The sequence below is a fragment of the Orycteropus afer genome, unplaced genomic scaffold (assembly GCF_000298275.1).
Source record: "Orycteropus afer afer isolate SDZICR_OR568_19922 unplaced genomic scaffold, OryAfe1.0 scaffold00061, whole genome shotgun sequence".
Lineage (NCBI taxonomy): Eukaryota > Metazoa > Chordata > Mammalia > Tubulidentata > Orycteropodidae > Orycteropus > Orycteropus afer.
In genome coordinates, this window is record NW_006921648.1 from 2,336,172 (window position 1) to 2,359,146 (window position 22,975).

At 49.1% G+C, this 22,975-nt stretch overlaps 1 protein-coding gene across 1 annotated transcript in view; it reads right to left on the reverse strand.

The window, feature by feature from the left end:
- NLRC3 (NLR family CARD domain containing 3) overlaps positions 1 to 18,408 on the reverse strand; it is a 24,589-nt gene extending 6,181 nt beyond the window's left edge. The window contains exons 1-12 of the mRNA XM_007939574.2: positions 18,243 to 18,408; positions 16,406 to 18,155; positions 15,789 to 15,875; positions 12,958 to 13,041; positions 12,222 to 12,305; positions 10,660 to 10,743; positions 5,862 to 5,945; positions 4,776 to 4,859; positions 4,067 to 4,150; positions 3,423 to 3,506; positions 2,865 to 2,948; positions 2,470 to 2,553 (exon numbers count right to left, since the gene is read on the reverse strand). Coding sequence (XP_007937765.1) covers positions 2,470 to 2,553; positions 2,865 to 2,948; positions 3,423 to 3,506; positions 4,067 to 4,150; positions 4,776 to 4,859; positions 5,862 to 5,945; positions 10,660 to 10,743; positions 12,222 to 12,305; positions 12,958 to 13,041; positions 15,789 to 15,875; positions 16,406 to 18,155; positions 18,243 to 18,408 — 2,759 coding nt within the window. The remainder of the gene's footprint in view (positions 1 to 2,469; positions 2,554 to 2,864; positions 2,949 to 3,422; positions 3,507 to 4,066; positions 4,151 to 4,775; positions 4,860 to 5,861; positions 5,946 to 10,659; positions 10,744 to 12,221; positions 12,306 to 12,957; positions 13,042 to 15,788; positions 15,876 to 16,405; positions 18,156 to 18,242) is intronic.
- Positions 18,409 to 22,975: the final 4,567 nt, after the last annotated feature.

A 22,975-nucleotide genomic window follows, 5' to 3' on the forward strand; every position in this document is an offset into this window, starting at 1 on the left:
TATTCCTGCCATCTTCTCTTGATGTTTCCTGCATCATTCAATATTTTGCCCATAGAATCTCTCACTATTGCAACTCGAGGCTTAAATTTGTTCTTTAATTCCTTCAGCTTGAGAAATGCTGAGTGTGTTCTTCCCTTTTGGTTTTCAAACTCCAGGTCTTTGCAAATTTCAGTATAGTAATTGGTTTTGTCTGCTTGAGCTGCTCTTTGAAATCTTCTGTTCAATTCCTTTATCTTGTCATTTCTTCCATTGACTTTAGCTTCTCTCTGCTCAAGGGCAAGTTTTGGAGTCTCTTCTGTCATCTATTTTGGTCGTCTTTTCTTGTCTTTTTAGTGATCTCTTGCTTTCTTCATGGATGATGTTCTTGATATCCTCCCACAATTCTTCTGATTTTCAGTCATTGGTGTTCAGTGAATCAACTCTATTCTTTAGATCTCTAAATTCAGGAGGGATATATTCAAGATCATATTTTGGCTCTCTTGGACTTATTTTAATTGTCTTCAACTTCAAGTTGAACTTGCACATGTGCAGTTGATGGTCTGTTCCACAATCAGGTCCTGGCCTGGTTTTGGCTGATGATACTGAGCTTTTCCACCATCTCTTGCCACAGATATAGTCAGTCGATTCCTGTGTGTTCCATCTGGTGAAGTCCATGTGTAGAGCCACCGTTTGTGTTGTTGAAAAAAGGTGTTTGCAATCAATAAGTTGTTGGTCTTGCAAAATTCTACCATGCGAGTTCCAGCATTATTTCTGTCGCCAAGGCCAAATTTTCCAACTACCGGTGATTCTTCTTTGTTTCCAACTTTTGCATTCTAGTCACCAGTGATAATTAACACATCCTGATTGCATGTTTGGTCAATTTCAGACTGCAGAAGTTGATAACAATCTTCAATTTCCTCGTCTTTGGCTTTGGTGGTTGGTGTGTAAATTTGAATAAGTCATATTAATAGGTCTTCCTTGTAGGCGTATGGATATTATCCTATTGCTGACAGCATTGTACTTCAGGACAGATCTTGAAACATCCTTTGTGATGATGAATGCCATGCCATTCCTCTTCAAACTGTCATTCCCAGCATAGTAGATCACATGGTTGTCTGATTCAAAATGGCCAAAACCAGTCCATTTCAGCTCACTAATGCCAAGGATATCAATCTTTATGTGTTCCATTTCTTTTTTGACAACTTCCAATTTTCCTAGATTCATATTTCGTACATTCCATGTTCCGATGATTAATGGATGTCTGCAGCTGTTTCTTTTCAATTTGAGTGGTGCCACATCAGCAAATGGAGGTCTCGAAAGCTTTACCTTATCCATAGGAGTAAGGCTGGGTTTACTCAGATGTGCAGCTCTTTCCCAGTCCTATTTTGAGAGCCTTCTAACCTAACCGGGCTATTCATAAAGTTGTGTGGTAATGTATGAAACAGCGTTTCTTTGCTATTCATAAGGTTTTCCCTGGCCAATTCTTTGAGAAGTGGATGGCCTCCTCCTTCTTCCTTGTCTGTCTCAGTCTGTAAGCTAGGCTGATACGTGTGCACCATGTGCATCCTGCTGGGTTAGAAACACCAGTGGCTCAGCCTCAAAACTCACATCAACACGTCACAACGGTAGGACAAACCGACAGACAAGTTTGTCTCCCTCTTGGAAACCTCTCTTACCACCCTTACCTGGGTCCCTGTGCCTGACTTCTCCTCTGTCCAGATTCCTAGACCTTTTAATCCCCTTTCTCTGGCTCTCCCGCCCTGCTGCTTTGGGTGTGCCTGAGTTCCCTCTCCTCACCTGGATCCCTGCGGCTGACGGAACGGAAAATAGGCCCACACAAAAATGTGCACGCATATGTTCATAGCTATACAACTTCCAGTGGCCAGAAGGTGGGACCCACTCAGATGTCCATCCACAGACGAAGGGAGAGACAAAACGTGGTCTCTGCAGAGCACAACTCACCCAACCTCCTGCCGCCAAGTCTATCTGACTCAGCGCAACTGCCCACGGGGTTTCCAAGGCAGTCATCTTTACAGAAGCTGATCACCGTTAGCAGAGCGGCTAGTGGGTTTGAACTGCTGACCTTCTGCAGCCGAGCACTTCACCACCATTCTCCTTTCTGTCCGTGCAGTGGGATATTAAGTAGGCATAAAAGGAGTGACGTTCTGACCCATGGTGCAGCATGGATGAGGCCAGGCAAGAGGACAGACAGGAGTCCTCTGATAAGAACTCTTGGTGGCTTCATGGTGCTGGGGTGTGTGCCTGGGAGCGCCAGGAAAGGGCTGCTTTTTGGGGGATGAAAATGGTCTAAATGGTGGCTGCACAGCTTGGTGTGTGAGGCGGCAGGGGACTGTACACCACGGAAGGGAATTGTATCTGAAAGCTGTTACATTAGAGAGAAGCAGGACTAGAAGTGCGTGCTGTGGTGCCCCATGGTCCCAAGCGCCCAGTGCCCGGCCCACCCCGGCGGCCTCTGTGGGCCCCACTCACTCCAAGCTGGTCAGGCTCCTGTTGAGCTGTAGTGCTTGTCCCAGGGCCTTGGCGGCACCGGCCTGGAGGAAGTTCCACTGCAGGCTGGGCAGACAAAGACGCCTGTGAGCACGTGGCTGGGGATCCGGGAAAGCGGGTGCTTCCACAGAGGGGGCTGGCCCACGGGAGGGAAGGGCGAATTCCCATCTGTCTCCTCGGGCTCAGTCCCCAGAGGGTCCATGTGGCCCCTGAGAAAGCCTGTGACACCCAGAGGCACAGCTGTCGCCTTGCCTGACCATGGGTCAGCCCCAGAAAGCAGGATGTGGCCTTAGGACAGGCCGCTGAGGCTGGTCTGCTGCATCGGCTGGTTTGGGGTGGACTGGGGCCCTGGGTGGGGAGTGGGGCTACAGACTCACTGAAGAGATGTGAGGGCCCGGTTTTCTCTCATGGCCCCGGCGATGGCCTGGGCGCCCTGGTCGTGGAGGAGGTTGGCTGTCAGACTAGGAGGAAGGGAACAGGAGCACGTGAGCAGGGCCAGACCCTGAGGCCCACCCGCCCAGGAATGCGTCCACTTCGTGTCCGTGTTAGGACTTCCATGTGCCAGGCACACGATCCTGACAGTGGCCCCGCGAATCAAGTGTCACCGGACTTGGCAAGGTGCGGTCACTGTCGGGGTCAGCCAGGAAGTGGCAGAGCCACGATCCCAATGGGGCAGTCTGCTTGGGGACTCCTACAGCCACTCGTTCCTCACCACAGGGATGAGGTTGGCAAACCATTTCCATTCTTGTGTCTCTGTGATGCAAATGGGAAATGGAGGGCAGAGGTGGGAGGGCCCGGGTGGGGTGCCACCAGACACCAGATGAGGATGGTCCTTCATGGCAGGCAGGCCCTGGGGGGCGAAGCCCCCACGTAAATAACCCTCTGGTAGTACTGCCCTGCCCCTCCCCAGCCCCTCTCCCCCGCCCCCCACCTACTCCAGGTGCTTCAGGGTGCTGTTGGTGCAGAGGGCTCGGGCGAGAGCTGGGGCTCCTTCAGGACTGACGGAGTTTTCTCGGAGGCTGAGGAAAGAGAAGACCCTGAGCTTCCGGCCCAGCAGATGGACAGACAGAGGCCTTGGCCAGTGACAGGCCAGGTGCTTAGGGGCCCCCAGGCCCCCAAGTGACCTGTCTGTGGTGAGGGGTGTGGGGGCCTGTTCCAACAAACGGGGACCCAGGCCCTCCGAGTGGCCTGCAGTGAGGGGTGTGGGGGCCTGTTCCAATGAGCAGGGCACAGGTTCCCAGCAAGAGGAGAGTCCAGGAGATAAGGTTACAGGTTGTCCAGGTGTGAAGGGAAGAGACGGGCGAGCCTGTGTGTGTGTGAGGGGAGCCTAAAGGGCCCGTAGATAGGAAGGGAGCCAAGAACGGGCTGTCTAGGGCCACACTGTCCCCTGCCCTCCTGTGAGAGCAGGTGAGTGGCAGCATGCCAGAATCCTGAGCTAAGGCTGCCTTTGACCATAACAGACCCTGCGGGTATGTGTGTGGGCTCCCCAGCGTTGGCCTGTCCTCCTAAGTCCCAAGTTCCTTCAGACCCCCATCCTCAGAGAGATGCTGTGGTTGGAGAGGGCGGGACCAGGACTCACTTGAGGCTGAGGAGGGTCCGGTTGGTGCAGAGAGCCCCCATCAGCGCTGCCACCCCTGCGTCACTGATGGAATTGCTCTGCAGGCTGCAGACAGAGGGTGGGCTCACTTGGCGTTCCAAGAGGCTGTCCTAGGACCCGAGGGAGCTGTGTGGTCCATCCTGGGCCACGGTGCTGGGTTCAACAGGGAGGGCGGGCCCTGGGGGCAAGTTCCACCCCGCATCTCCCTCCTCACCACACCCTTCCTTTCCCATCCTGGGGTGGCTAGGTCAGGCAGGTGGGTTCAGCACCCCAGGCCTGAAGTTTAGATGCTCCCTTGATGTGGGTGGCTCCAAGTGGCCTCTGAAGGGCACGTGTCATGTCTGCAACGCCCACAGCAAGTGATGAGGCAGTGTGCGGACAGTGCCAAGCTCCCCACCCCAAGCCACTGCAGCCAAGTGGCCTTCAGTTTCCTGCACCAGCTTTTCAAGGGCACTGGGTGCTTCCTGTCACTCTGAAAACTCCAGAACCAACCAAACCACGGGGATGTGGTTAGTGGGGTGGGTGGGTGTGGACGGAGAGAGACTGAGATCAAGGTATATCCAGGGCCTGTGGGTTGGTTTAATTCTGCCAGGGAAGTGGCCTGACGAGTATCCCCCCATCTGCTAGATGGGGACCCCAGGGGGATCACCCTCAGTCCACAGCACCCCTGCAGGGTGTCAGGCAGACTCACCCGAGGCTCTCCAGGCCCTGATTCACCTTTAGGGCCTCAGCCAGGGCCTTGGCGCCTCTGTCACTGATGCTGTTGCTGGAGAACCTGTGAGAGGTGGGGCGTGGGTGAGCCAGCTTCCTGGAGTAGCCAGGCAGGTCAGGGTCCAGGAAGCCCTCTGAGGGAAGGCCGTCTGTTTTCTCAAGGATGCCTCATGCATTGTTCTGTTTGAAACCTATTGAGTGGTAGCCTCTGCAAGTGACCACCTGCCTCTGTAAGTGGTCAGCATGGCAAAGTTCTCAGCTCCCTGCCAGTGTGGTACTTAATGTGAACGTGGCTTTGTTCTTCATCTAGATGGGAAGGCAGTAAGAATGTGAACCTGAGAAGGCCAGGGTTCACACAGTCCTGCATGTGGGTCTCCATAATCCTGATCTAGTGCTCTGGATGCCAGAGCCAGCCATCCTGCACTCACACATCCATCTGTCCATCTACCCACCCATCCGCTCATGTACCCTTACACCCACTCCTCCATCCACCCACTCATTCATCCCATCTACCCACACATCCATCTACCCACCTACCCATCCCACTCATCCATCCATGCACTCACTCTGGATGCTAGAGCCAGCCATCCTGCACCCACACATCTATCTGTCTACCCATCTGTCAACTCATGTACCCACCAACCCATTCATCCATCCATTCATCCATCCATCTACTCATCCATCCATCCACCCACCCATCTATCCACCCACCCACCCACCCACTCTCCCCACTCATCGATCCATCCACCCATCCATACACTCACTCTGGATGCCAGAGCCAGCCTGCAAGCACACATCCATCTCTCTGTCTACCCATCCATCCACTCATGTACCCATCTGCCCATTTATCCATCCATCCACCCACCCATCCATTCATGTAGCCATCCACCCACTCACCCATCCATCCACTCCATCCATCCACTCCACCCATCCATGCACCCATCCACTCCATCCATCCATCCATCCACCCATTCATCCATCCATCCCCATGCTCACAAGTATTTACGGTGGGCTGGGCATTGTGCGGGCACCCAGGATACCAGTTTGGCCATTGTGCATTTCTCACATGAGCTCCTTCAGCCTCCTGTTCTGCTTCAGGGCATCTGCCATCTTCTGAGCTCCCATAGGCCCAATGGTGTTCTTCTGCAGGCTGTGGAAGAGGAGAGCAGTCCTCAGTAAAGCCGGCTCCAGCATTCCTAGGCCTAGGACAGCCCAGGGTCAAGGTTAGAGGTTAGAGGCAACTAGACCACCAATCTAGACCAGAGACAACTTCCTTTATCACAGCATGGGGGCGGGGGTGCTCCGGAAAAGGTCTGTGGGTCATTGCCAAAGTGTTGCCAATGATATTATTATGTGGATGGGTTAGAGGCAAGAGCAGCCAGGCCTTCCCTTCTAAGGGGCTGGAAAGCAGTGACTGGTGGCCACTGAGAATACCCAGCAACCTCCCAAATGGGACTTCCATGTGCAAGTCCTGCTATCTCCACACTCGGAACACCTACTCAACAATCAACGGTCTACCACCTGCCTCCTGACACTAGAATGCTCCCTAGAAACCTTGCTAGCAATGACCAGAGGGGAGGGCCTCTGTATAGATTCTTTTCCTCAAAAAGGCACTTCCTTGTATACCAAGTCTGGTAGAAGGTGAGCCAGTAGAATCCCACGGGGCTGGTGAGAAGCCCTGGCCCTTTGGCCCCTGTCCTTATTCTGAGAGGACAGGTAGGGCTGGGCTTTCCTGTAAAGGGCAAACACAAATCTAAAGAATGGAATCTCCCTGGGACCCAAAGGGAAAGACACCTCTTCCCGCCTCCGTTTTCTTTAAACATTTCTTTGAGAAAACTTGTGATTGTAAATCCTCTCTCTGTCCCTTTGAGATGTTTGTAAACATTTTCAAAAGCTTGTCTGTCCGTTTGTCTGATTATGTTGTTGTTGTTATTTGCCATCGAGTCGGCCCCGACTCATAGCGACCCCTCTTGGGTTTCCGAGGCAGTATCACTACGGAAGTAGGAATGCCCAACCTTCCTTCCGAGGAGTGGCTCGTGGGTTTGAACCACCAGCCTTCTGGTTAGCAGTCAAGTGCCTTAGGCACTATGCTACCAGAGCTCCTTGTCAGATTATAGTGGCTTATATGTTGCTATGAAGCTGGAAGCTATGTGACTGGTATTTCAAATACCAGCAGGGTCACTCATTCATGGTGGACAGGTTTCAGCAGAGCTTCCAGACTAAGACAGACTAAGCAGAAGGATGAGATAGTCCACTTCTGAAAAAAATTGGCCACTGAAAACCTTGGGAATAGCAGTGAAACACTGATACGATGCCAGAAAACCTTATGAATGGCAGTGAAATATTGTCTGATATAGTGCTTGAAGATGAGCCCCTCTGGTTGGAAGGCACTCAAAGCACGACTGGGGAAAAGCTGTCTCCTCAAAGTAGAGTTGATCTTAATGACGCAGATGGAGTAAAGCTTTTGAGACCTTCAGTTGTTAATTGGCATGACTCAAAATGAGAAGAAACTGCTGCAAACGTCCATTCATATTTGGAATGTGGAATGTACAAAGTATGAATCTAGGAAAACTGGAAGTTGTCAAAAATGAAATGGAACATGTAAACATCGATATTCTAGGTATCAGTGTGCTGAAACGGAGCTGAAACGGATGGCTGGTATTGGCCATTTTGAAACAGACAATCATATGCTCTACTGTACCAAGGATGACAAATTGAAGGGGAATGGTGTCATTTTCATTGTCAAAAAGAACTTTTCGAGATCTATCTTGAAGTACAATGGTGTCAGTGATAGGACAATATCCATACATCTACAAGAAAAGCCAGTTTATACTACTATTATTCAAATTTACACACCAACCACTAAAGCCGAAGATGAAGAAACAGATGATTCTTACCAAATTCTGCAATGGACCAGACATGGAATCGAGATGCATTGGTAATTGCTGGTGATTGGAATGTAAGAGTTGGAAACAGAAGCATCAGTAGTTGGAAAATACGGCTTTGGTGAGAGAAATGACACCAGAGATCTCATGATAGAATTTGCAAGACCAATGACTTATTCATTGCAAATACCTTTTCCGAACAATATAAGTGGTGAAGCCAAAGAAAATCAAAACAAGTCCATGAGAGCTAAAATACGACCTTGAGGATATCTACCTGAATTTAGAAACCATCTGAAAAATAGATCTGACTCATTGAACACCTGTGACTGAAGACAAAATGAGTTATGGAATGACATCAAGGATCTCATACATGAAGAAAAAAAAGATCATTAAAGACACAGGAAGAAAAGACCAAAATGGATGTCAGAACAGAGTCTGAAACTTGCTCTGGAACAGAGAGTAACTAAAGCAAAAGGAAGAAATGATGAAGTAAAAGAGCTGAGCAGAAGATTTCAAAGGACAGCGCAAAAAGACAAAGTGAAGTACTAAAAGAACATGTGCAAAAGCCTTGAGTTAGAAAATCAAAAGACAAGAATAATTTGGCATTTCTCAAGCTGAAAGAAATGAAGAAAAAATTCAAGCCTCAAGTTGCAATATTGAAGAATTCTACAGGCAAAATAGGAGCTCTGGTGGCATAGTACCTAAGGCATTTGACTTCTAGCCAGAAGGCCGGCAGTTCAAACCCACCAGCCACTCCTCGGAAAGAAGATTGGGTAATCTACTTCTGTAGTGATACCTCCTCAGAAACCCAAAGAGGGGTAGCTATGAGTCGGATCCGACTCGATGGCAGTGAGTTTGGTGTTTTTTTTATTTTTTAATGGGCAAAGTATTGAATGATGCAGGAAGCATCAAAAGATGGAAGGAATACAGTTACTGACCAAAAAGAATTGGTCAACATTCAGCTATTTCAGGAGGTGGTGTATGATCAGGAACTGATGGTAATAAAGGAAGAAGTCCAAGCTGCACTGAAGGAATTGGCAAAGAACAAGGTATACCCATTGAGACGTTCCAACAAACAGATGCAACACTGGAGGTGCTCACTTGTTTAAACTAAGAAATTTGGAAGACAATTACCTGGTCAACCGACTAGAAGCGATACATATTTGTGTCCATTCCAAGGAAAGGTGATCCAAAAGAATGCAGAAATTATTGAACAATATCATTACTTCACATGCAAGTAAACTTTGCTGAAAATAATTAAAAAATGATTGCAGTAGTACATTAATAGGGAACTGCCAGAAATTCAAGCTGCATTCAGAAGAGGACATGCAATGAGGGATATCATTGCTGATGTCAGATGGATCTTGGCTGAAAGCAAAGAATACCAGAAAGATGTTTACCTGTATTTTATTGACTGTTGTTGTTGTTATGTGCCGTCAAGTCGGCCCCGACTCATAGCGACCCCTCCTTGGGTTTCCGAGGCAGTATCACTACGGAAGTAGGATTGCCCAACCTTCCTTCCGAGGAGTGGCTGGTGGGTTTGAACTGCCAGCCATCTGGTTAGCAGGCAAGTGTCTTAGCCACTATGCTACCAGAGCTCCCATTTTATTGACTATGCAAAGGCATTTGACTGTGTGGATCATAACAAATTATGGATAACATTGCAAAGAATGGGAATTCCAAAACTCTTAATTGTGCTCATGAAGAACCTATCCATAAACCAAGAGGCAGTCGTTCAAATAGAATAAGGGGATGCTGTGTGGTTTAAAATCAAGAAAGGTGTGTGCCAGGGTTATATCCTTTCACCATACTTATTAATTTTGTATGCTGAGTAAATAATCCAAGAAGCTGGACTGTATGGAGAAGAATGCGGTATCAGGATTGGAGGAAGACACATTAACAACCTGCAGTATGCAGATGACACAACCTTGCTTGCTGAAAGTGAAGAAGACTTGAAGCACTTACTAATGAAGATCAAAGACTACAGCCTTCAGTATGAATTGTACCTCAACATAAAGAAAACCAAAATCCTCACAACATCATGATAAATGGAGAAAAGGTTGGAGTTGCCAAGGATTTAATTTTATTTGGATCCACAGTCAACACCCGTGGAAGCAGCAGTCAAGAAATCAAACGACATACTCCATTGGGCAAATCTGCTGCAAAAGATTTCTTTGAAGTGTTAAAGAGTAAAGATGCCACTTTGAAGACTAAGGTGCACCCGACCTGAGCCATGCTATTTTCATTTGCCGCACATACATGTCAAAGGAATGCTGTAGAAGAGTTGATGCATTTGAATTGTGGTGTTGGTGAAAAATACTGAAAATACCATGTACTGCCAGAAGAATGAACAAATCTGTCTTGGAAGAAGTACAGCCAGCATGCTGCTTAGAGACGAGAATGGCCAGACTTCATCTCACACACTTTGGTCATGTTGTCAGAAGGGGCCAGCCCCGGGAGAAGGAGATCATGCTTGGTAAAGCAGAAGGTCAGTGGAAGAGGGGAGGACCCTCAATGGGGTTGATTGGCTCTGTGGCTTCAATGAGGGGCTCATGCACAGCAACAACTGGGAGGATGGGGCAGGACCGGGCAGTGTTTTACTCTGTTGTGCATAGGGTTGCTGTGAGTCAAAACCAGTCCAGTGGCACTCGGAATGGTTTTCTCTTGAGAACATGCATGAAGTGAGTTGAATCGTCCTGGCTCAATACAAGGTGAGCTCTCTGTCTGCCTCTGAGATCTCATTCACTAAGTCTGGTTTTAGGGCTGTGTTGTTCTTTTCTACATTTGTGGACCCAACAACTCTTCCTTTTCTCTGGAAGAGAATTGGGCATCAAGTTTCCCAGGGGCCATCTGGACAAGTGAGAAAGCCTCAGGACCTCCTCCCACCCATTCCTCCTCACAGGAAGACAGGCAGAGAGACCCTTGGAGAAGGGGAGCAGAGGAGAGAGGAGTGCTCCTAGTGACAGCATGTCCACTCACTGCAGCACGCAGAGGGTCCGGTTGGCAGCCAAGGCCTCAGCTATGGACCCGGCACCATCGTCCTTGATTGTGTTGTTCTGCAGGCTGTGGAAGTGAGGAAGAACATCACTGTGGAGCCCAAGAGGGCCCGATGACAGCCCAAGCTTCCCTGCAGTAGGGATACCTGCCTGGGAAGATGCTTCCAAGTTAACGAGGCCCAGAGGGGAGAGCAGTTGACCGTGCTGTTAAAGCAGCTTTGACCACCGCATGCCCTTGCTGCTCACCACAAAGAAACTGGCACAATTGGCTCTTCCCTCACCTCTCCCAGAGGCCACTTCTCTGAGTTTAGGTTTCCCTCTGGCTCTACTTGCCTGGAGACTGGGAACAGTATGCCCATAATATCTGGGTAGCCATAACAAGGTCACCAATAGTTCTAATTACAACTAAAAACAGTAGTCCCTAAGTATGAGTAAGGATGTGAAGAAATTATAACCCTCATCATTGTTGACGGGAACATAAAATGCTGCAGCTGCTGTGGAAAAGAGTGTGGTGTTTCCTCAACAAGTTAAACACAGAATTACAGTATGACCCAGAAATTCTGCTCCTAGATGTATACCCAAGAGAAATGAAAATACATATCCACACAAAAACGTGTGCACAAATGTTCATAGCAACGCTATTCACAATAGCCAAAAGGTAGAAACGATTCAAATGTCCATCAGTGGATAAATAGATACACAAATTGTGGTCTGTCCATACAATGGAATATTATTCAGCCATAAAAAGGAATGGAGTTGTGATAAATGCTACAAAGTGGATGAACCTTGAAGACATTATGTTGAGTTAAAGAAGATAGACACAAAAGGTCACATACTGTATGGCTGATGTAAAATATCCAGGATAGGTAACCCCATAAAGACAGGTTTACAGGGACTGCAGGGAGAGGAAATGGGGGATGACTGCTTTATGGGTATGGGGTCATCTTGGGGAGTGGTGAAAATATTTTGAAATTAGAGGTGATGGTCACACAGCATTATGAATATACTAAATGCCACTGCATGTATGATTATAAAAGTTAATTTTGTGTTATATGAATTTCACCTCAAAAAAGAAGGTAAAAAGAAAAAAGATAATACCACACTCAACTTTGGCCAGGATGGATACAACCACAGACACTTAAAAAGGATACAGCTAACCACATCAAACTATAAGAACCTTCTGGAATATGGGCTTTTTGATGTGCTAGAAAACACTTCGTAAGAAATTTCTGATACTGCAGCCTAGTGATTTCCCATTCAATAGAGAGGTTTCCTAAGAGATTCTTTTGTCCTTCCTCTTCTCTGTGGATACCCAATCCCTGCTTTTCTTCTGTCCCCTTCTCAGGCCACAAACACAAGCACGATGACTAGGGAAGAGCTAGAACTTGGAAAATTGCTGAAGATACAATATCCCATGGTATCTAGTGGGACTGGGGCCCAGGCCTACCATTTTGAATCACTTCCCATTCCAGAGATGGCACCTGAGGGAAGGATTTTCTAGACCCTCTCCTGGGACAGCAGGGACATGGGACAGGTAACATGTACCTCAGGGAAGTCAGAGTCCTGTTAATCTTCAGAGCATCTGCCAAGGCCTTGGCACCTTGAGGCCCAATGCAGTTACTGCGGAGGCTGGTGGAAGGAAGAAAGAAAGAATTGTCCTCTTTCCTCTTACTTCTGGGAATGGAAGGGGGAACAAAAGTTACTGTGGGCTCTAAATCTATGATCCTCGAGAAGAATGAGTTGGTGTTTAGGATTTCAGGTGTAATGGAATGGGGACAGAGATCCTTATATAGTCAAACAAGAAGTTTCCCAGGGTAGTCCCATGTGATGAAAAAAGGTCAAGACGTGATGGGCTAGGGAGTTTGGGCAAAATGAGAAGAATGATAACCCCACGCAAAACTGAAAACGGGCCCTGGATGAATGGACTCAGAGCTTCCCTGGGTCAGGCTCAGCAGTCCTGGGGAGTCTCACTCAGGCAGCAGCTGAGGGGTGGCCTGGCTTTGCTCAGCTCTGCTTCCAGCCCACGCAGAGGAAAGTGGGCCAGGGTGAGCCCTCCTTGTTGCCTCTTCCTGGGGAATTGAGGGGCCATCGGGCCCCTTGAAAATGCTCTAAATAAGCACAGGTGCCATGCCCAGAGGTGCCCCATGGGCTGAATTTGGGGAAGCAGGAAGGCTGGAGAAGACTTCGGTCATTTCACAGGAGGCAGAGGAGCCTGCACAAGATTGCTCACAAGCTCTCACTGTTCCGATGGCGAAGCTTCGGCCTTTGGCGTCCTACTTACTCCAGAGCAGTCAGACTTCTGTTGACCAGAAGGGATCTGGCCAGAGCTTTGGCCCCTTTGTTTCTAATCTGGTTCTCAGCCAAGCTGCCCAAGGAAAGAGAGAGGAGTGGTTATTCAGGTCCATGCATCCCATCATCTCTTCCTTCATGCCATGCCTGTGACTTGAATCCCCAGGCTTCCCCAGGGCCTGGACACAGGTGGAGGAGAGGAGGTGGCCCACTGAAACAGGATGGCCAGGCACAGGAATGTCCCCGATCCTAGGCAAGGTAGAGCCAAAGTGGGTGTACAGATGCTCACTCTGGCAGATGGTTCCAGGGAAAGGTTTGGCCAGAATCCAGCACAACAGCTTTCACACACAGCAAAGCAAAGAGGGCAGTTACTGAAGCCCACCGTGTGAATGCCAGCCTACGGCGTGCCAGTAAACTTGCTCTCCGTAAAAACAAACACAAAAAAAACCTGATGGTAGCATTTGCCAGTTTCCATGGTGTAAATACTCCCACCATGACCAACAGTTTAACAACCAACTTGCAAAATCCTTGCAAATTTAACCATTAGCTCTCGTAAATGGTACAAACTGGTTCCAGCACACCACTGATTCCAGCCTTAGAGTTAAAAAAAAAAAAAAAAAACACTATACCTGCCTTGAAAGAGTGATTCCAGGAATATACTGGTGAATCAACTTAACGTTGCTTCATGTACCCAATTTCAAAAGTGATAGTTGTTGAACTTCTTTACACTTTCCTTTAAAACTGTGGGGGTAGCCCCATGGGGTGCAGTTAGTTGTTCAATGAGATCTCTAGGCCAGTACTTTTAAAGCTGTGTTCCAAGGGCCCTTAAGGGTCCTCAGAAAAACTTCAGGAACCATTGAGAGGCGTGAGGAAACCAGCTGCTTGGGCTCTGGGCCCCCACCTCCATGTCTTTCAATCCTAGCAGCTTCCCTTTTGTCTGTTTTACATATTAGGTTCTGCCTGATGTCACTTTTTGAAAAGATGATATTTCTTAAAGTTTGAAGACACCCATCCAGGCCACCCTCTATAGAAATGTTCTCAGATTCTAGAGACACTCTGTCCCCTCAGGACTTTTATGACATTTCATAAGTAGTATTTTATGAGCCTTGTGACTTTTCTGAAGGGTGGCTTGGACATTTCAAGCATGGATGTGACATTAAGAACCAACTACATCATGATGAAAAAGAGCATGTGGCCATGGAAGAACTTTTTTGGCTCTGTTCAGAATGATTTCTGAGCATTGTCTAGCCTCTTTGAAGCAAAACATTAAAAGTTGACTATCTTGATATGTGCTAAAAGTATTGGAGGCTCCCGTGAAGTTAAAACTAGTAGTAGTAATTCAGCATTATCATTTTTCTTTCAAAGGGGTTACATTAATCTCTTGCTGACAAGGCAAAGGTAATACCACTAATGACGGTTTTTCCTTCTATGATGCCTCCTCTGTGCCTGCCTTGTCCCAAGCACTTTAATCAACTCATTTAAGCCTTACAACAATCCCAGGAAATGATTGACCTTGCCCAAGGAAAGGTCTGGCCCTTTCCCCTGGATCCTGGAAGTAACCTTTAAGTCCGTGGAATATCTTGTCTAAGTTTCTTTGTTTCCTTGAGGGTCTTGGGCCATGCCAGATAGTTTATGCTAACAGTGTGATTTATGGTGGGGCTCTGGGCCATGTGGTATCAGCTTGACCTCTGGAAGGACTAGAGATTAAGATCAGCCATAGAGGTGAGCTGCCATGTCTGTGTGACCAACCCATAATAAGAACTCTGGGCACCGGGATAACGTGAGCTTCCCTGGTTGGCAATGCTCCATGGGTGTTGTTTCTGGGAGAATTAAGCACTAGGCACGTGATTTCACTGGGAAAGGACACTGGAAGCTTGTGCCTGGTCTCTCCTGGACTCTACCTTTTGCCTTTACTGATTTGAATTTGTATCATTTTGTTGTAATAAACCACAACCAAGTGTACGGTGACTTTTTTGAGTTCTGAGAGTCCTCTTAGTGAATCATTGAATCTGAAGATGGTCTCGGGGACCTATCAAACTTGCAGGTAAATACTGTTTTACCCCCACTTTTACTCTAAGTATGGAGGTGTCTTATTCAAGATTACACAGCAGCACAGAGTCTACTGTCCTAACTCTATTCTCAGTGACTTGTTTTTGTCCCCAACTGGTTCTAAACTTTTGTTTCTTCAAAGAAAGATTATTCAGAACCTGGAAAATGGTTGAGGATGAAAAATTGCTCTCTGGGTCATATCCTTCAAACTCACCTCCCTCACATCATCACCCCTCACATCATCACATTGGTCCAGCTACAACCAGGGTGTTACTCAGATTCAGAAATGTTCTTACAGGAGAGATTTCATAAGCACGTAGCTCTATTTTTCAGTCAATAAAGAAGACTCATCTAATTACAACATTGTTGTTTCAAGTTGCCATCGAGTTGTCTCCAATTCATGGTGACCTTATATATAACAGAATATTATATGCCCCAAATACTATTTAAGGTCAAACTGTGAGAGGAACTTAGAGAAAGTTGGACGCGGCACCATGTCAGCATGAATAGCTCTTGAGAAGTGCTTTCATGTCCATCATGGTGTCTGACTCTCATCATACCATTTCTATCTTTTTCACAGGTCAGCTACCTGGGGCTCTGGAATGCTCTAGAATGGGCAGAAACAAGCAGACTGCATCCTGAGCTACATGCATCAAAGACATCTGTCCGTGAAGGTGCTATTGCCCAGCTGAGCAGAGTGAGTGATGGGAGAGGAGTCAGGGACCCCACGAGACAGGAGGGAATCCCGGGTGGGGCCCCCAGGGTCAGGGTCACCTGATCTTCTGAATGCGACAGTCCTTTCCGCTCAGCACACTGCCCAGCAATTCCATCACAGGGTCCTGGAACTGATTGGTGTCCAGCCTGCCCAAGAAGTACAGTGACAGTGAGTGGTACCACCACCTACGACCAGGATGCGAGGAGGCCCCTGGCAAAGGGACTGGCATCGGTCAGGATTGTTGATCCCAGGTCTCCAGATATCCAGCTGGGGCCCCTTTCCCTCTCCTCTCCTCTCCACCTCATCCTTGGGCTCAGAGACCCATGCCCAGAACACTCACAAGGCTCCGAGTTTTCCTTTGGAAGGTGAACTGAGAGGCTCAGAGGCTGTGAGGCCTGGGATCCCTGCCCAGGGGTGTGTCTTCCAGGGGCCATCATCCCAACAACCCTGCACGCCACATGCACCTGCACAGAACTATGCTTGCTCTCCTCCTCCTGATGACATGCACATGCTCTCAGGCCCCAGGACTCTCGCCCTAATTTTCCACTCCCCTTTGCTGAGGTCCTGAGCAGTGAGTGGAGCCAGGGGGCACTGCTTCAGGTGGTACTGGAGGAGAAACAGTTGCAGGCCCTTCTCTCTCTGCCCACATGCCCTGTGTGCCTCCCTCTGTGCCCACCTGAGGCTCTGGCAGTATAGCAGCTGGGGTAGCAGGCTCTGGAGGACGGCCTGGCTGAGGGACAGGGACAGGTTGGCCTCCTGGACACAGGCATCCGACACCTGCAGCAGGTAGGCCAGGGTGGCACGGTGCGCAGGGCTGGTCAGCCCAGCCAGGCCCCCGTGCTCCATGGCCTCCTCCACGCTGCGGGCCAGCTCCGTGTGCTGCAGCTCGTGAAGGCAACGTAGGATGTTGACGGCCCGGGCGCTGACAGCACCCTCCGGGGCCAGGCATCCCTGCAGGAGCCCTGCCGCCTGCGCCCGGTAGCCCTGGTGCTCACCCGGGGCCAGCAGGGAGCCCGCCAGCAGGGCGTTGACCCTGGGGGACAGGAGCCCCGAGAGGAAGCGCAGGAACACGTCCAGCCGGCCATCCTCGGCCTGCATGGCCCGCTGCACCGCGCCCCGGAAGTGTGTGAGGAAGCCCAGCCGGGGCCAGGACACACCGCTCTCCGTGAAGAGGTCAAAGATGGCCCTCTTGGATGCACCGTAGTAATAGGTGGCTGCCACAAACTCCTGCAGGGACAGGTGGGAGAAGCAGTAGGTGGCCGGAGAGCCCAGCGTCTCCCCCTGCTGTAGGAACTGGCCACACAGGGCACTTTGCAGCAGGGCCAGGTCCACCCCGAAAGCCTTCAGGTCCTGTTCATAAAAGACGTACTTCTTCCTGACCAGCCCGTGGAAGGCCAGCCGGCCCAGCGTCCCCAGCACCCTGCGGCCTCTGTGCGCCACCGGCTCGATGCGTTGGCTCACCTTGCCCTTGTCGTTCCCCTCCCTGCCCAGTGCCATCCTGAAGTACCAGGCGTAAATCTCACTCAGGGTCCTTGGGGACGACAGCTCAGCACCCGCGGGACCCTGCCGCTGGCGGCACAGGTGGGCCAGTGCCGACCCCACAAGCAGGCAGAAGGCGGGGATGGTGCACATGAGGTACAGAGCCCTGTTGGCCTGCACCTGGGCCAGGACCCAGCCCGTGAGGCTCTGGTCCTCCGGGAATTGCTGGCCCAAGCATGCCTGCATCTCCTCCTCGTTGAAGCCCCGGATCTCCGTCATCCGGTCCACCAGGCCCCCTGGGACCTGGCTGGCTGCGCTGGGACGGGAGGTGACCCAGACGGAAACTCCTGGGAAGAGATTGCCTCGGATGATGTTGGTGACGAGGCTGTCCATCGGGATCTCCTTCTTAGGGTCTGTGCAGGCCGCGCTGTTGGAGAAATCCAACGGCGTCTTACACTCATCCAAGCCGTCCAGAATTAGGAGGGCCCGGGCTGGGGCCGCTGTGGCCAGGCTGGGCTCCCCGACGTGAGGGTAGGCCAAGCGCACGAGCCTGTCGGCTGACAGCTTCTCCTGAGTGTTGAGCTCACGGAAGGTCATTGGCAGCACCAGCGAGAAGTCCTTGGCGAGCTGCCCTCGGGCCCAGAGACGGACAAAGTGCCTCACCAGGGTGGTCTTGCCCACGCCAGCCACCCCGAGAGTGATGGAGACGCGGGGTGGGACTGACACCCGGGAGAGGGGCAGGAAGAGCCCATCCAGGGCGATGGGCTTGGCAGAGCGCCCGGCCCCACGCGTGGCCTCCACCTGCGTGAAGTCGTGTTCCTGCAGCTGCAGGTCTGTCAGGCCGTCCACCAGCAGGAGGCTGGCCAGCCTGGCTGGGGGCTCACCCTGCTCAGGGCCGCCCCCCAGCCGGCTCAGTAGGAATTCCTGGTGCCGCTGGGTCCTTGAGTCTGCAGGACAGAGGCCCGAGGGGGCATGGAGGGTGAGGATGACCGGGCAGGACAGAGGGCCCCCTCTGCCACCTGAGCCCGTCCTACCATTGCCGGGGGGCTCTGGGGGAGCATCTGGCGTGCTGTCGGGCGTCGGCAGGGCCTGGGTCCCCTGACTGCCCTTCCCTGCCAGCAGGTCCATGAGGGCTTTCACCTGTTCGGCGGGGGAGCCGGGCCCGGCCTCCCCGCCCACCCGCACCTCCTGCTTCCGCATGCGGTCTGGGGTCTCTGCCGGGAGCTGTGGACAGAGGATCTGGCCCTGCCACCTGCTCTGTGCCCGTCCAGGCCCTCCAAGGGTGCACCAGGACCCACCTTCTTCTGCCCCAGCCCAGTGGTCTGGCCTCCAAGAAACGCCCCCCTCCATAAGGCAGGGCTGTTCCTCACAGGGTGTGAGAACAGCCCCATCCCACAAGCACCACAGTGCAGGGGCCACGTGGTGGCAATTGGCTCTGGCTGGGCCCCTGCTTTGCCCCTCACCAGCTGTGTGACACCAGGCAGGCTGATGAGGTGCTCTGAGCCACAGCGTCGTCATCGGCAGCCGGGAAATGGTGATGAGGTAGGTGGAGGCATCAGAGGGCAGCCAAGCCGGATCCCACGTGCCTGCTTGGTGACTCTCCTTGTCCTGTTGCTCTGGCGTCTCCTGGAAGTGGAGGGTCTCCCTCTTTCTGCCGAGACAGACGCAGCGATGCTGAGAGTGCTATGCACAGCCGCCTCCTGCCCCAGGTCCTGAGTCGCTTTCCTTCTCAGGGCTGGTTGCACTCCCACATGGCCCCCCACATCAAGGTGGACACTCAGGACCCAAAGCCCGCTCTTCCCTCACCTGGCGTGCAGCAAGCAGGACGTCTGTCCATAGCAGGCCCAGGGGCTCAGGGGGCAGGTGCAGGCCATCCCGCGCCCATGGTTCTAGAGAGAAAGCATGCCATGGAGCCCTGTGGGGTCATGGCCCAACACCCCTCCTTGAGGGCCTGCCCAGCATCCCAGGCTGCCTGCCCCCCAGTGCCCCTCTGCCACAAATGCATGTACTAGAAGAGGCCGTAGAGAGTGCAAGTGTTGGTGTCAGCGAGGCCTTGGTTTCAATCCCAAGTCAGCTCTTTCCCAGCTGTATGTCCTTGGGCAAGTCACTTAACCTCTCTGAGCCTCAGTATCCTCATCTCTAAACTGGAAGAAATCATCGTAATGAGAGTTGTTATGGGAAGACTGTAGTAATACCCACACCATTTCATAAATATAAAGCAATTCACAAAAGTTCAGCATAGGATTATCATTATCATAAGAGCTCTGGTGGCGTAGTGCCCAAGGGATCTGACTGCTAACCAGAAGGCTGGCGGTTCAAACCCACCAGCCACTCCTCGGAAGGAAGACTGGGAAATCTACTTCAGTAAAGATTTACTGCCTTGGACACCCAAAAGGGGGTTGCTGCGAGTCGGAATTGACTCCATGGCAGTGAGTTTGGTTTCTGGATCGTTATCAAATTGTGTGCTGTTGAGTAGATCCTGACGGATAGTGACCTGATGTGACAGAGTAGAACTGCCCCATAGTTTCCTAGGCTGTGATTTTTATGGGAGCAGACCTCCAGGTCTTTTCTCCTGTGGAGCTACTGGTAGATTTGAATCATCAACCTTTTGGTTACCAGCTGAGCTCTTAACTTTGTGCCCTCGGACTCCTTAGAATTCTCTGAGCCAGCAATTCTGCTCCTAAGTGTTTACCCAAAAGACTGAAAGCAGGGAGACAGATACAGATACAGATATTTTCTTTAGGATATATACCTAGTGATGGAATTGCTGGGTCAAATGGTATTTCTATTTCCAACTTTTTAAGGAGTCGCCATAATGATTTCTACAGTGGTTGTATAATTTTACAGTCCCACCAGCAGTCCCAACCTCTCCATATCCTTGCCAGCATTTGTTATTTTCTATGTTGTTGAACTTTGCTAATTAGTGATGGGGTAAGATGGTATCTTGTTTGTTATTTCTTAATTTTTATTGTGATTTGGGTGAAAGTTTACAGAACAAATTCCTTTTCCATACAGCAGTTCATACACATTTTGTTTCATGACATTGACTGGAATTCCCCACAGTGTAACAGCTCTTTCCCCACTTCCTCCCTGTCCTTCTTTCCTATGCATTCCTGCCCCCTGATCTATCTCCCTGTGCAGACACTGCTCTTCTGTTCTCCCAGGATTGATCGTTCTAAGGAGTGTATCTACCTAATGTAAACGTTCACCCTATATGCCAGGCTGTTGTTTGGCTGGAAGCCATGGGAGTGAGTTCAATTCCAGACCTGAAGGGTAACTAGGGGCCATGTCTTTTTTTATGATTCTGCCACTCATGAAATATCTAGAAAAGGCAAATGCATAGAGACCAGAGTTTATTAGTGGTTACCAGGGGTGGTGGTGGTGGGGGGAAAGGGCATTGCATTTCTGTTGTTGTTACATGCTGTCAAGTCGGACCTGACTCATTGCGACCCCTCCTTGGGTTTCTGAGGCAGTATCACTATGGAAGTAGATCACCCAACCTTCCTTCTGAGGAGTGGCTGGTGGGTTTGAACCGCCAGCCTTCTGGTTAGCAGTCAAGTGCCTTAGGCACTATGCTACCAGAGCTCCTGTATTTCTGTTAGGGTGGTAAAAAAAATTTTTTTGGAAACAAATAGTGCTGATGGTTGCACAGCAAGGGAAATATAATTAATATCACTAAACTATACACATAAAAAAGGTTGAAAGGGGAATGGTTTTTTATGTATATTTTTACCACAATAAAAAAAAAATGTTATGCTAGCAACACTCTAAAACCTCACATGCATGTAACGAAGCCCTGTTACAGCCAGTCTGTCAGAGCAAGGAGGAGGCTGGGACCCTGGGATGGAGGGCTGGCATCCATAATGTTCTTGGACTGCAGACTGCAGGGTGTGGCCTGGGATGGACACACCCACCAGGTGACAAACCTGCAACAGCTGGGAGTGGAGTGGTGGCAAGGCACACTGGGAGACCATGCTGCAGAACGGGACGCAGGGCGGTGAGGTGCTTACTATGGCCGTCTAGCCATCATCCTCCATGTTGTGAGTCTCTATGCCTGTTTGGGGAGCTCTGGTAGCATAGAACCAATAATAACAGGCAACAACCGACCATTAATACACAAGGTGACGTAACCCAGAAACCAACACAGCTATGGAGGTATCCAAAGTAAAATAAGCTTACAAGATTATACACAGGGAGCCGGAGACATCAATTGGCAAATGAGGGCAGCTACAAACCAAAAAGAGGGGAAATACTGTGTAGTTACAGAACTTCTAAATGGTGAGGAAGTCAAGAGAGTTGCAAGATAGAATGGACTGTTCTAAACTCGAGGAGAAAGTTATAAATCACACGGTAACCTCAAAGAAAAATGATAAACCTTCACATCACAATAAAAAAGAGGACAAGCACAAATATTCAGCAAATACTAAAACATCAGCAACAAAGGAAATGATAACATGATCCATAAACATAATGAGCTCAGCACAGAAAATAATATGGAACAAAGAAATCAGGGGCAGCATGAAAAAAAACTTAACAAAATGACAGCAACCAATTCATACTTGTTGATAATTACACTGAACGTCAATGGATTAAATGCACATGGAGAGTTGCAGACTGGATAAGAAAGCATAACCCATCAATATGCTGCCTACAAGAGACACACCTTAGAGACAAAGACAAAATTAGACTAAAAATCAAAGGTTGGAAAAAGATATATCAAGCAAATGGCAAACAAAAAAGAGCAGAAGTTAACAATGTTAATTTCTGATCAAATTGACTTTAAGACAAAAACCACCATACGACACAAGGAAGGACATTATATAATGATGAAAGGATCAATTGAACATGAAGATATAACCATAATAAACATCTATGGACCCAATGAAAGAGCCCCAAAATACATAAATAAGACTTTAACAGAATTGAAAAGGCAAATAGATGACTCCTCAGTCATAGTAGGAGTCATCACTTTCAATCAAAGATAGAACAACTGGAAAGAAACTCAACTAAGATGCAGAAGAGCTAAACAATACAATCCACCAACTTGGCCTTACAGATATCTTACGGAGCATTTCACCTGACAACAGCACAATATACATTCTTTTCCAGTGCACATGGAACATTCTCCATGATAGACCATGTTAGGCCATAAAGCAAGCCTTCATAAATTTAAAAACATTGAAATAATGCAAAGCATCTTCTCAGATCACAATGCTATCAAATTAGAAATCAACAATAGGAAGATCAATGGAAAAAGAGCAAACACATGGAAACTGAACAACAGTCTCCTTAAGAAAGACTGGGTAAGAGAAGAAATAAAAATTGAAATTAAAAAATTCCTTGAATCAAATAAGAATGAAAACACAATATACCAAAATCTTTGGGACACAGCAAAAGCAGTGATCAGACGCCAATATATAGCAATAAATGCACACATCCAAAGAGAAGAAAGAGCCAAAATCAACATTTTAAACCAACATCTCCAACAATTAGAAAAAGAGCAGCAAAAAAGTCTCCAGTCATCAGCAGAAAGGAAATAATAAAGAGTCAAGCAGAAATCAATGAAACAGAAAATAGGAAGACAATAGAAAGAATCACCAAGACTAGAAGCTGGTTTTTTGAAAAGATTAATAAAATTGACAAACCACTGGCAAATTTAACAAAGAAGAAGAAGGGAGAGAATACAAATAACATGAATAAGAAATGAAATGGGTGACATCACAACAGAACCAACTGAAATAAAAAGGATAATATCAGGATACTATGA